This window comes from Hippoglossus hippoglossus, chromosome 4 (assembly GCF_009819705.1).
Source record: "Hippoglossus hippoglossus isolate fHipHip1 chromosome 4, fHipHip1.pri, whole genome shotgun sequence".
Classification (NCBI taxonomy): domain Eukaryota; kingdom Metazoa; phylum Chordata; class Actinopteri; order Pleuronectiformes; family Pleuronectidae; genus Hippoglossus; species Hippoglossus hippoglossus.
Genome location: NC_047154.1, coordinates 25,899,662 through 25,912,088, shown reverse-complemented (window position 1 = coordinate 25,912,088; position 12,427 = coordinate 25,899,662). Strand labels below are relative to the sequence as shown.

Sequence of the window (12,427 nt, the reverse complement as noted above, 5' to 3'; positions counted from 1 at the left end):
CAACACACTCTGTTCTCATCAATCTTTCCCTCTCGGCAGGATTTTTCCCGAGTCACTGCGCTGGTTGCTGGCCACCCAGCACTACAGGCGGTCCAAGGCCATGATGCTTCACATCGCCAGGAAGAACCAGGTTGACCTGACAACCGAGCCCAGCGGGGTTTTCACAGGTGAGGATCGATTCCAGGAGGGGACGACAAACAAGACGACAAACAAGACGACAGACAAGACGACAGACAAGACGACAAACAAGACGACAAACATCCAAAATCCATCTGCTTCTGGGTTTTAAACTTCCTGCTGCTTTACTCGCCTCAATTCACGATGTGATGACATGAACATGCAATAAACACACAAAGACACTGACTCACATGCAAGGTGCCCCCCCCCCCCCCCCCCCCCCCTTCATGTGTGCACACACGTTCATATGATGTAATTCAACTGCAACAAGAAACATGTCTTCTTTGAATATGAAGGTTCAAAAGCATTTACTTCACTGGAGGATCAATAAAGTTTAATCTCGGAGCCCATCAGTAATCGTCTGGTGGAGAATTAGCCTCAACTGTTTAGTGGCCTCTGCTGAGGACAGCGTTCAGGCCCGAGACTCTGTCCTCTGTCCTCTGTCCTCTGTCCTCTGTTCGCCGTACGAGTCAAACGCTTCCACACAAATTGTGTTTAAGGTCCAGGCGGCATTTTGCTGATCTCTGTGAACAGCTGTTTGCATCTGAGTACAAACAAATGAAATAGCCGATCCCTTTCATTCAAACTAGAAACAGAAACCAGGAGGTTTCCAGCCTGCACCTAGATTTAATATATATTCACATGCATCTGTTTATAGAAATCAATAAAGTGGGACCTGTAGGGCTGCTAGGATTATTTTTTTATTAACAATTAATATGTCAGCCACTTTAAGGAATCAGTATTTAATTGCAAAACCTTATGAGCTAATGAGAAATAACCATCATAGTTGTTTAGAGTGATGTTTTAAAATGTCTGAGCAATCGTCTAAAACCTAACAGCAATTTTAAAATGTGTAAAAATGTTAGACACAGAACATCTGTCCTCTCTCTGCCACCAACACGTCTTCCTCCCCTGCCTCTGTGTCTGATTCATTGTTCCTGCGTCTCTCGGTGGCCGAGCAGGCCGATAGATGACGAGCGTGGGCAAAGGGACGTCCTATATCCGTCTTCAGGCCCCACAGCACATTAGCTTGTCCCCAAGGTCCCTTAGCGGCCGCTCTCTCATTACCTCCTGAAAGAAAAGGTCTCAAGGTCTTCGTTTCATGTCTCCCACCAGAGCTGGAGCAGGAGCTGCACAAGAGACCCCAGAGGACCTGCGTCGTCAAGATGATGAGCACCAGGAACCTGTGGAAGAACATCGTGGTGCTGTGTGTCAACTCGTAAGTGTGCTGCCTTTGTGGCTGAGCTTGTCCAGTTCCTTTGCTAATCAAAGCCAACATCTGTTGTGTCGAGAGCATGAATTACGCATGAGCTCGTCCTCCAGAGAGGAATGAAGATGCGAGTGTGGGCGTCACTCGGCCCGTGGCAGACGCGTGTCCCACGTCCCGGCTTCCTGTCTGATTTCCCTTTGTCTGTCTGTGTGTCTCTCTTGTGCAGCCTGACAGGTTACGGGATCCACCACTGCTTCGCCCGCAGTATGATGGACCCGGAGGCGCAGCCGACCGCTCTGTGCCACGCAGACTACTACACCATGGCTGGCATCGCCGTGGCAACCTGCCTGGCAGTGTGCCCCGCTGTGGGGCTGATGGGACGTCGGGGGGGGCTTCTCACCTTCATGATCATCACGGCCCTGGCATCTCTGCTGCAGCTCGGTTTACTCAACTGTGAGTTCTCACTAAACTGAGCCAAACCAATCCACATTGATTAAAAATGAAAAGCAAAAACTGAAAGGAAGTAGTACTACAGGAAAACGTGTGTGTGTGTGTGTGTGTGTGTGGGGGGGGGGGGTCAGTGTAGCAAATAGTTCGACCACAAGACACGAGGATAAAATCTCAAGGGGGGAATATAATATATCAAATAAAGTTTAAGTTACAGGCAACACAAATGAGCCTTTAGTGAATAAACTTGAATTTCACGTTAAGAAAAACTTGGACACTCTTGGCACTGTGCTTGCTCCCCCCCCCCCCCTCATTAAATCAGTGCACCCTGCAGTTTAAGCCTCAGTCTAATAGGAGCCTCAGCTGATTCCTCCTGCTCTGACCTACATCATTATTTCAGGCTTCAGCACTTCTCCCCTCAGATTGGTCCTAAAGGCCTTTTTTTAATTCTGCTTGTTTTGAGTCAGCACTGCTCCGTCCTCTGAGTCATGACATCTTCTCCTCTCTTCTATTTCCCAATGCTCACTAATGGGATCCAGTAATCGGGAAGTACAGCCTTCGCCACGACACAGGTACGAACACGACAGTAAACTCACTTTCAAGGTCACTTCACATTATTTGAATGACTCTAAGTTGTGTGTTGCTCGTGTGCTCACCTCTCGTCTCCCTCCTCTTCCTCTCCACAGTTCTGCGAGACTCCCTGAACAGGAAATTCTCGGTGGCGTTCTCCATCATCGGGATGTTCTCCTCGCACGCCGTCAGCACGCTCAGCATCTTCTTTTGTGCTGAAATCACTCCGACAGTCATCAGGTAAGTGCGGCTGCTCGTAGACGTGCAGCACGACGCACCGGGGAGTCGTCTGACTTCTCATTACACACATGAATACAGAGGCTGATGAAACACAGCAGGGGGGGGCAGCTCTGCCATCTGGAATCACTCCCCACTCACTGCCTTTACTGCTGTTATTTATTACGTGACAACTTTTTTAAGTGTTAGTATAAAATGTGTGCCGAGCATTGTGTTGGAAAAATATATTCTGTCAAAGGAAGAAAAAACTTTTTCCATCAGAATCTGTGACATCTTTTAAATAGCTTCTTAGAACATATATTTAAAAAAAGCATTTATTAATCCTTGTGCAGTATTTTATCACCTACATGTGTTGTCTGTTTTATTATGTTATTATAATAATGAATTATCAAAGACAGTGTAGAGTCTTTTGACAGCTCACTGGCTCCATCTTGTGGTGGAATGTGAGTGTGGCCTTGAAGCCCATTAAAGCAACACAATGCTTCAGACTGTAAATAACGATGGCCGACAAAAGTGAAGCCAAATCAAGTTGATCGCCCCCTGGTGGCTGGCTGCAGTATAGGTCACAAACCGTGCCTCCTCCATGTTAGCAGATGGGACGGCAACAAAACTAATAAGTCAAATGATTGTGTCTGTGCAGGGGTGGAGGGCTCGGCCTGGTCCTGGCCAGCGCCGGCTTCGGGATGCTCACCGCTCCCATCATGGAGCTCCACAACCAGAAGGGCTACTTCCTGCACCACGTGATCTTCGCCTGCTGCACGCTGCTGTGCATCATCTGCCTGCTGCTGCTGCCGGAGCCGCGGGGCCAGCCCCTGCCGGAGAGCCTGGCCGACGGAGAGACCTTCACCCGGCAGACGCTGCTCCACCCCGGGGAGCAGCACCTCCTCCTCGTGAAGAGCGACAGGGACTACTCCCGCGTCCACGACACGCCCTTACACCTCTCGGCTACCGGGGGCGCTACAGTGGCAGCAGCCACCGCTCTGGCAGCGGTACCGGCCTCGTATGCCCTGGCGACTGGTGGGGAGGTGATTGGAAATTCTGCCATAGCCAATGGGGTGTGAGCGTCACAGCGACGCTCCACTACTGTGCTATTAATTGCTCAAGCATTAACCTGACTGAAACCCCCCCCCTGAAGGAAAGAAATGGACTTTTGAAGGAAATGTTCCGATGAACTCTTGTGATGGTTTGAGACTGTGACGATAGTGATTTTGTGTAGTTTGTAGTGATTATGATTCTTCAGGAGTTGCCAAAAAATATAGTCCTGGACCACGTTTACCTGAAGTCAGTGTGTTTAATAGTATGAAGGTCTCGAGTGGTGATTTTCTTGCTCTGCCGAAACAACGATGAGCGAACGAGCTTTCCTGTTTGTAGCTGTGACTCGTTGAAAGAGGATTTCACTGCATCTTGTGGTTCTTTTATGAGTTGATTTGCACTAAACGTCAGAGACACAATCAGGTGTTTGTGATTTTCCGGGCCAACACGTTGGGAGATCCAGGGATTGGCCGAACCGCTACCACTCTTTTATTCTGCATGAAACTGGCACAGGTGGTTTTACACGTTCCCTGTTCTCTATTTGTGGTCCCGCCGCGAGAAGTCCGCTGTGGCACTTTATCTTCAGCCGGTGACGGCCAGTGTTGATTTTGAAACTTACTGCTGTTGTCGTGGGTGTATGATGGTTGTCCCGATGCGACGAGCAGCCGGAGACCTTGGCAGACGCTGTGTGTGGAGAGACCGCGCTAAACGAATCTGAGCGTTGAACGGACATTGGGAGCGAGCGGTCGGCGGGCTGTGCTTTGTCTTATGACGCGTCTCAGCGTTTTTAAATGGCTTTATCGCGATGGCTCTGTTGTTTTAACAAAAAGCAGAGAATGTAATTTATGAAAACCAGTATTTATTTTGTCTCGCTGCCAAGGGCAAAGTTTTGTTGTTTGAAATACCTCCTCGATCTCCACTCCGCCGCTCACTCCGTGTCCCCTGTACTGTGGTAATGTGGTAAACTTGCTCCTGGGACATGTAACTTTAGCCAGAAAGCACAATATTTTACAGTTTTTTGAAATAAACGTTTGTGAAGATTAGAGTAGAGCAGCCGTGAAACTGGCCTAGTTGTGATTAGTGTACATTTATACACTTTACTATGGAAGTATCCTTTAGTACTGCATAGAGATGTAAGGTATGTATACATGTGCCATTCATTCATTATGTATGGATCATAGACTGTGTGTAAAGATGGACGCCATGACAGCTCCTTAAAAGTGACGCCAAAGCATCTTGACCGCCCCCTGGTGGCTGGCTGCAGTACCGCTCCCTGCCTCCTCCATGCAAGTGGATGGGACACGGACCAAATTAAACAAAACACCTGTCAAATTAAGATGTGATTTATCCGATAGGATTGGTTTGATGATTCAATCGCTACTGCCCAGATTCACATGATGTTCGTCTGGAGCGCCCCCTGGTATCTAGCTGCAGTATAGGTCATAAATCAGGCAGATTTTTCCAAAAAGTTGGTTATTTATTGATATTTAATGCTCTAAAAACCAGGTAAAACATCATGATTGACTCAAGATTGGCTTAGAACACGTATCCACTAAACCTCGATACCGCAACTCCATCATAGGAACCTTTCCTGCTCAGATTGCAACGTTTGTATCCGGGAATATTTTGGCTTCATTTCTGAATAGTGGGAGTAAGCGGTCGTCCATCTTTGTTCACAGCCTGTGGTCTGGACCATCGACCTTACTTCTAGAGGATATAAGCACATTGATCCACAGATGAAACAGATCATCCTGCGTTTTTAAAGTAGTGTTTAAGACACATGTATTTTCAACACAACTGTACGGTTCAGTAGTTTGTATGTTTTCAACAACGAAACATGTGGAGGAAGAAAAAAAACTGAACTCAACCACTAATGTTTTCTAAGTGTTATTTTTTTAATATGATGCATTTGTACAAAAAGCCATAGGCCTAAATGTTTTGATAATGAACCACTTAATTTATTATGTCAATAAAAGAACACATGATGTGACCGTGTGTGGTTTTTTGTGTTGCAGTAGAATCACAGTTTCTGAGTGAGTTGGACCGGCCATGTTCTCGTTCTGTCCTGAATGTCGTCAGTTCCGTATAAAAGAAGTTCAGTGAAGGATCAGAAATGTTCAGGGTGAAGCTCCAGCTCCTTCTTGATCCTGTTCTCCACCAACAGACCGAGGTTGGAGTCCGTCATTGGAAGATTGTAGCTCACAAAAACTTGCTTCTTGGTCTTTTTTGCTGCAAAACACATACAAATACACAATTATTTCACTTTAATTTGGACACAAATTCTTTTTTTTACTGTTGTAGGTTGTTATTTCCTCCAATATCAAACTAAAATCATTATGAAAACACGAAAAAATAGGTTAAATATACAAATATTAAACATAAAATTGAATTTCTTTGCTTAAATAGTGCTTTACAATTATAGCTGCCCTGCTGTGAAATACCATGCTGGTGTATTTGTTGTTTTTCACACACCACAAGCAGCCACTGGTTTTAACTTCTAAATCTGGGCTGAGATTTTATCACAGTGAACTATTTAATCTCTTTTAATCATGTGAAACATCAAAGAACACATTCTTTCAACATGTCTCATCCTGTGAGGAACAAACAAACTCAAACTTGTTTCAAGACTTGAAGTGATGGCAAAAAAATATACAGAAACATTTATACAGTTATTTTTAAATCCAGAAAATATAACCACACGGGAGCTTAAAGGAGATTTTAACGACCTATTTTAACTGAATCCTTCACTCATGCATTTCTCATCATTCTTTACCTAATCTCTGTGACAGAGAATTTGGAGCAGTGTTCGACGGGTCCCCCAAGAGTAACGTGGATAAAGGCATCGAGTCCTACAGACAGAAAAACAACAGACAAATAAATATAATTATTATATTGTTATAATGTCGCTCAGTAGAGCTCAGACCTCCGCAGGCGCTTTGAATTCAATCAAGCTGTGAATTACAAACACTCATTAATATCAGTCCTGTTAATATGTCTGATTCTTTTTCACCAAGATCCATGAATGAATTATTCTCTGAGAAATAAACTAAAATTTTGTTCTTTCTCTGCTTATGTTTATTTCCTTGATTCAAGTTCTATATATTTATTCATATTTGGGTTCTGTATTTATTTATGAAGCTTATGGGTAAAATGTAAAATAACATGCCTAAGTTCAATTTTTTAAAAATACAATAAATATAGTGATAATTTTCTGCAACGATAATATTTAACATATAAAATGAAACAAAATGAGACCAGGTCACATATAGAAATTTAAACAATATTGCAATAATCTAACAGTTTGTGAATTTATATATGAATATGTGAACTTCTCAGAATCATATTGAGAGAAAATGTGTTAAAATAGATAATATAACAATATTATCCAAGAAATGAGAGGTGACGTCTTTAAACTGCTGAAGTCAGAATAACAGAATAAAATTCACAGAGATTCAGTTTAATGTCACATGAATCAAAGAAAAGCAGATTATCACTTTTAAGAAGCTGCAGCCAGAATTATTTTTACATGTTTACTTAATAATAATAACACATAACTTTAAGCATTAATGTTCTCACCTGTGACTCTTGAACTTTCTGTGGCCAATATCAGTCATAATGTACAAACTTTAAACACCTATTGTTCATTTAGCAGAATTCTTTGTCTCGTGTTGTGATATTTTAATACTTCTCCTCATTTGACTGAGTCACACTCTGATCTGTGGATCCATGACTGAGCCTTTCACCTGATCCCAGAGCAGCAGCAACAGAAGCTTCTGTGGTTAATAGATCTTAAATATAAAGAGTTCATATTGAAGTCGGATCTGGAACCCGTCGGATCTGGAACCCGTCGGATCTAGAACCTGTTGTCTGGTGTTGCACTCACACACTTGCCGCTCATCGACACCGCCATGTTGGACAGAACCGGAGCGGAACCGACCCACAGGAAGAAGCCTCCGCTGAGCTTCATCACGTGGAAGTGCACCTGCTGCTCCAGGATCTTCTCCGAGAAGTTGTGAAGGGAAATAGTTTCCATCTTGGATCCGTTCACCGCCTCGGACATCGAGTTTCACTCCGAATCAAGTGTCTCCCTCAGGAAACGGTTCAGCGAGAGGAGACGCACACTTCCGGGTTCGTCAGACCGAACGAGTCGATCCACGACGAGCAGAGAGAGACACAGAGAGCAGAGTGCAGCACAACCGATCGACTGCAACAATACAATACAAAACTAACGTGCCCGAGCTCGTGCGTTTTGAAGCCTGTTGCGGTTAGTGGAGAGAGCGATCAATGTCTCTGCGTTGCAAATGCGTTTTGGGGCTCTGATGTAGCGTGAGCAATCTTGTGTCAATTGGACAATGTTACAACAAATCAATTTCCACACTGATCAGTAGGTGGCGCTATGACCCTGCACTGATATTAATATATGGAGCTGTTCAGGTCAGGATTGTGATCATAGGTCAGTAGTTCGGGGCCGGTTGGATAATGCAGAGTGGATTTACAAAGTACTTCCTGTTTCATGGTGAATCAGTAGGTGGCGCTATGACACTGAGGAAATATTGACACATAGAGCTGTTCAGGCTTGGACTATAATCATGAGACAGAAGTTTGGTAGTGATAGGACAATGCACAGTGGAGTTATGACAACATCGTGTCCTTTGGCGAAGGATGGACCTTCGCTGCAACGCAATGTTTACACGGTTTGAAGGGGGGGGGGGGACTGGGAGAAACGGCTCCGAACCACGGCCACTAATCACGCACTACATTCCACGCCATCACGTGCAGCGCTGTCAGTATCACTACGCACAGACTGATCTGTTCAGGTCAAAAACAAAATAAAATGAAATGAAATGAAATAAAATACTACATATCAGATCGACATTTTAATAACATAACAAAATGAAACCAGGTAAAATAAATAAAACCACTAAGTCAGAAAAACAGAACAAAATTCTAAGAGACTTTAATGTCTCATGAATCAAAGAAATCATTTTTTCAGTACAATGGAGCAAAAGAAGAAAATAATATTTGACATCTTTGCTTGAAAAATAACAGACCAATAGTCAATTATCAGATTAGTTAAAGATCAATTTATTGACCCATCTTCTCACTTTTATGTGTAACAGCCACAAGTGCAAATATTTCTGAGTAACATAATACGACAAACAAGGAACCAACTTTCTTTACAAATTATACAAAAATGGACATTCAGATTTTTTACAGTAAAAGTATTTTTTGAAATGAGCCGGGTAGAAATCGAATAAATGACATGAAAATATAATCTTTGAATATGAATATTGGCAGTGATCAGTTACCTATTAGACGTGATTGTCTCACTGTTTAAGTCATTCTCCCAAAAAGTCTTCCACCAGTGTGTTGAACTCCTCCGGGAACCTCAGGTGCAGATTGTGTTTCCCCTCTGGCATCAGATGTAATCTACATTTTGGACAGAAATAAAAAATGTTTTTCACATGTTACGTTCATGTTTTTCTGAATTTGATGTAGTTTGGAGGGTTTTTTAAATGTGTGAATGTTCTCACCGAGATCCTTTGACGTGTTTGTGGAGATACTGAGCGTGGGAGATGGGAACCATGGGGTCTTTCTCTCCGTGGACGACGAGGGTTGGACAGGTGATGAGGGGCAGACACTCCATGCAGATGCTCCCTAAGCAGAGGACGTCAAAGTGATAAACAGTTTACTCCCAGGGGGGGGAAGTAGAAGAGCTCTTGTGGCAAAAATGTACACATTTAACTTTTTGTCCAGATGCCTCCATGTTTGTGCAAAACCCCCAAAATAATGAATCTGGAATATAAAACAAGTAACTGTTCCTCAACCCTTTGAATTTCAATCTCCTGGGAAAGGTAACTTATAGGTAAGTTTACCACCAAGATGTCAGAACGAGATTAAGAATTAACAAACAAAAACAAGATAGAACATTTTTTGTTTCACCTTTTTTGTGCATTAAAGAATAAATACAGGACCTGTGAGACAAGTTTGACACATTTCTGTGTCTTCAGCTGTTGCAGAGACACGAGGATCCTGAAATGCTTTGTACAGATAAAATCAGGAGTTCAAACTATGAAAAACAAGTCAAAGTTGTGTTTAAACTGGTTTGTACCAAAAGTAAAGTTGTGCTGCCGCGGCCAAAGTGTCTTGTTCATGTGTGACTGAGTCCCATTGACAAAGACTGGAGGGGACAGCAGCTTGTTCTGCACATTGAGGCTCAAACTGGGCGTCTCTAACTGGCAACCATTATAATATAATATTATATATATATATATAGGTAAAAGATCAATTATAAACAGTCTTGGGTCTATAACAGCACGAGGTCAGCACCTTCTGGTCTCTTGATGAACTGCGAGACTCCGTCCACCCAGGCTGCCCATGTTCGAGCAAAGAGTTCTGCTCCGTACACGTCCTCCAAAGGCTGCCTCATCCTCGCACTCCACTTGGAGACGTCCCGGACCGCTGAGCCAAAGAAGACGCAGATTATCACATTTAGATCATGCACAGTTTGAAAGGAAAGCCCAGGGGCAGTCAGTACCGTTGTAAAGGTCCATGTCGTGCTGGGTGATGAAGGCGTTGGATCCCCACACCACCAGCTTGTGGACCAGGTCGCGGCTCCCGGCTGCTGCGATCAGAGCGCTGATGCCTCCGTCGCTCCAGCCCAACAGAGAGAACTTACAGAAACCCAGGGACTGCCAAAGAAATGACAAACGCTTTAAATCACAAGCAAACTGCAACGTGTCTACTGCAAACAAATATATTAGAGGAGACGGGGATGCATTGAAAAGTGGATCCTCAAAGAGTTTTCATTGTTTTCATTCATTTACAGTATCTTTATTTAACTTACACGTTGCAGAACTCTTACTTTAAAGGTTCCCTTCATATTTTAATTTTATCAATCTGTGAGTAGAATCTATTGATTTTAAATCACCTTCATCAGTTCCACACCATCTGCTGCATCTCGCTCGTAGAAGTCGGCGGGAAAGTCTCTGTCCGGGGGACGGGATCGTCCGTAACCACGAGGGTCCCAGCCAATCACAGTGAAGCGTTCCTTGTTCAGAGACTTGAGCTGAGGTCCGAAATCGGTCCTCGTGCTTCCTGCGGTGGAAAAGACCAAAGAACACGTTACACTAGTCTGACAGGAGGAGGTGATTGTACGTTCTTTACAAACTGCCACGTGGATGTTGTGGTGTTTACCCAGAGCTCCAGGAAGCAGCAGCACGGCGTGTTCCCCCCGACCCGTCTGCTCGTAGAACAGATCCACGCCATTCACACGCTGCCGAGCCGAGGCCCCTGCAGACGAGCTGCAGGGAAACACACAGATCAGTCACAGTCAATATGATGAAAGAATATTCTTATTAAACTGTCAACATGTCAGTGCTCTGCAGGTCAAACTGATAAAAGATAGGATTGATAAAACCACAGAGACCTAAACAAGACAGAACAAAAATAAGAATAGATAACATAGAAGATAATATTAAATCAAACAACAAAAAACATTAAGACAGTAAAAGTCTTGACTACAAAAAAATATATGATTTAAAAACAGATGCCGAGTCTAATACACATCTTTGTATATAATTAAAGATAATACTGATAATGACTATAACTATAATGTAAAATCATATAAATGGATACGACTGCAAATTTCAAATACAAATGTTTCCTAACAGCTGATGGGAATGATGAAATGCAGAGCAGGAATTTTAAGAGGTTAAAGTTCACTCTCTCTCTGTGTGCATCTCTCTCTCTCTCTCTCTCTCTCTCTCTCTCTCTCTCTCTCTGTGTGTGCACCTCTCTCTCTCTCTCTCTCTCTCTCTCTCTCTCTCTCTGTGTGCACCTCTCTCTCTCTCTCTCTCTCTCTCTCTCTGCACCTCTCTCTCTCTCTCTCCCTCTCTCTCTCTCTCTCTCTCTCTCTCTACTCTCTCTCTCTCTCTCTGCGCTCTCTCTCTCTCTCCTCTCTCTCTCTCTGTGTGCACCTCTCTCTCTCTCTCTCTCTTCTCTCTCTCTCTCTGTGTGCACCTCTCTCTCTCTCTCTCTCTCTCTCTCTCTGCACCTCTCTCTCTCTCTCTCCCTCTCTCTCTCTCTCTCTCTCTCTCTCTCTCTGCACCTCTCTCTCTCTCTCTCTCTCTCTCTCTGTGTGCACCTCTCTCTCTCTCTCTCTCTCTCTCTCTCTCTCTCTCTCTCTCTGCACCTCTCTCTCTCTCTCTCTCTCTCTCTCTCTCTCTCTCTCTCTCTCTCTCTCTTAAAGAATCGTGCAAAACAGAAAACTGGGAGTTTAAAAAACAAAACAACAGAATATTTACCAGTAGGTCCGAGCTGCTGTCAGGACTCTGTTCACGTCAGGTCTGAGATTCAAGAAACGTCCAGTGAGCACAAACCGAGCCATGACTGAGAGAGAGAGAGAGAGAGAGAGAGGGAGGGAAATTCACTAACACACACACGGAGAGAGAGAGAGAGGGGGGGAGGTGCACACACACACACACACACACACTTTGAACTTTGACCACCTCTGACCGAAGACGTTCCGGAAGCTGATTTCACTTCGGGTCGTTCACGTCATCTTGGTTGCTGATGGAAATTTAAAGTGAAAGTATCAAAATTACCGGAAGGAAAAATATCATTCACACAAAGTTACACGTTTAACTAAATGTCCTTGTTTACATCCGATTCCTTCAGATGATCTTCTGCTTCGCTTTTATTTCATAAGTAGAATTATGATCTTGGAGGAATTTCCTGAAACAAAATGTTCGT

At 43.8% G+C, this 12,427-nt stretch overlaps 3 protein-coding genes across 3 annotated transcripts in view; 1 reads left to right on the top strand and 2 right to left on the bottom strand.

Annotated features, from left to right (window-relative positions):
- The window catches only part of LOC117760303 (solute carrier family 22 member 23), an 18,256-nt gene extending 12,593 nt beyond the window's left edge, over positions 1–5,663 (top strand). Inside the window, exons 5-10 of the mRNA XM_034583222.1 lie at positions 40–167; positions 1,294–1,396; positions 1,614–1,840; positions 2,374–2,406; positions 2,521–2,644; positions 3,282–5,663. Coding sequence (XP_034439113.1) covers positions 40–167; positions 1,294–1,396; positions 1,614–1,840; positions 2,374–2,406; positions 2,521–2,644; positions 3,282–3,702 — 1,036 coding nt within the window. The 3' untranslated portion in view covers positions 3,703–5,663. The remainder of the gene's footprint in view (positions 1–39; positions 168–1,293; positions 1,397–1,613; positions 1,841–2,373; positions 2,407–2,520; positions 2,645–3,281) is intronic.
- psmg4 (proteasome (prosome, macropain) assembly chaperone 4) lies at positions 5,550–7,869 on the bottom strand. Its single transcript, XM_034583234.1, has 3 exons — positions 7,557–7,869; positions 6,447–6,522; positions 5,550–5,902 (listed from the first exon to the last, which is right to left on the bottom strand). Exons 1-3 carry the CDS (start codon positions 7,731–7,733, stop codon positions 5,781–5,783), a joined length of 375 nt encoding a protein of 124 aa, XP_034439125.1. The 5' UTR covers positions 7,734–7,869; the 3' UTR covers positions 5,550–5,780.
- Positions 7,870–8,734: 865 nt separating this feature from the next.
- On the bottom strand, positions 8,735–12,142 carry bphl (biphenyl hydrolase like). The gene is made up of 7 exons (XM_034583231.1): positions 11,980–12,142; positions 10,871–10,977; positions 10,605–10,771; positions 10,212–10,365; positions 10,004–10,135; positions 9,208–9,331; positions 8,735–9,103 (listed from the first exon to the last, which is right to left on the bottom strand). Exons 1-7 carry the CDS (start codon positions 12,060–12,062, stop codon positions 9,013–9,015), a joined length of 858 nt encoding a protein of 285 aa, XP_034439122.1. The 5' UTR covers positions 12,063–12,142; the 3' UTR covers positions 8,735–9,012.
- Positions 12,143–12,427: the final 285 nt, after the last annotated feature.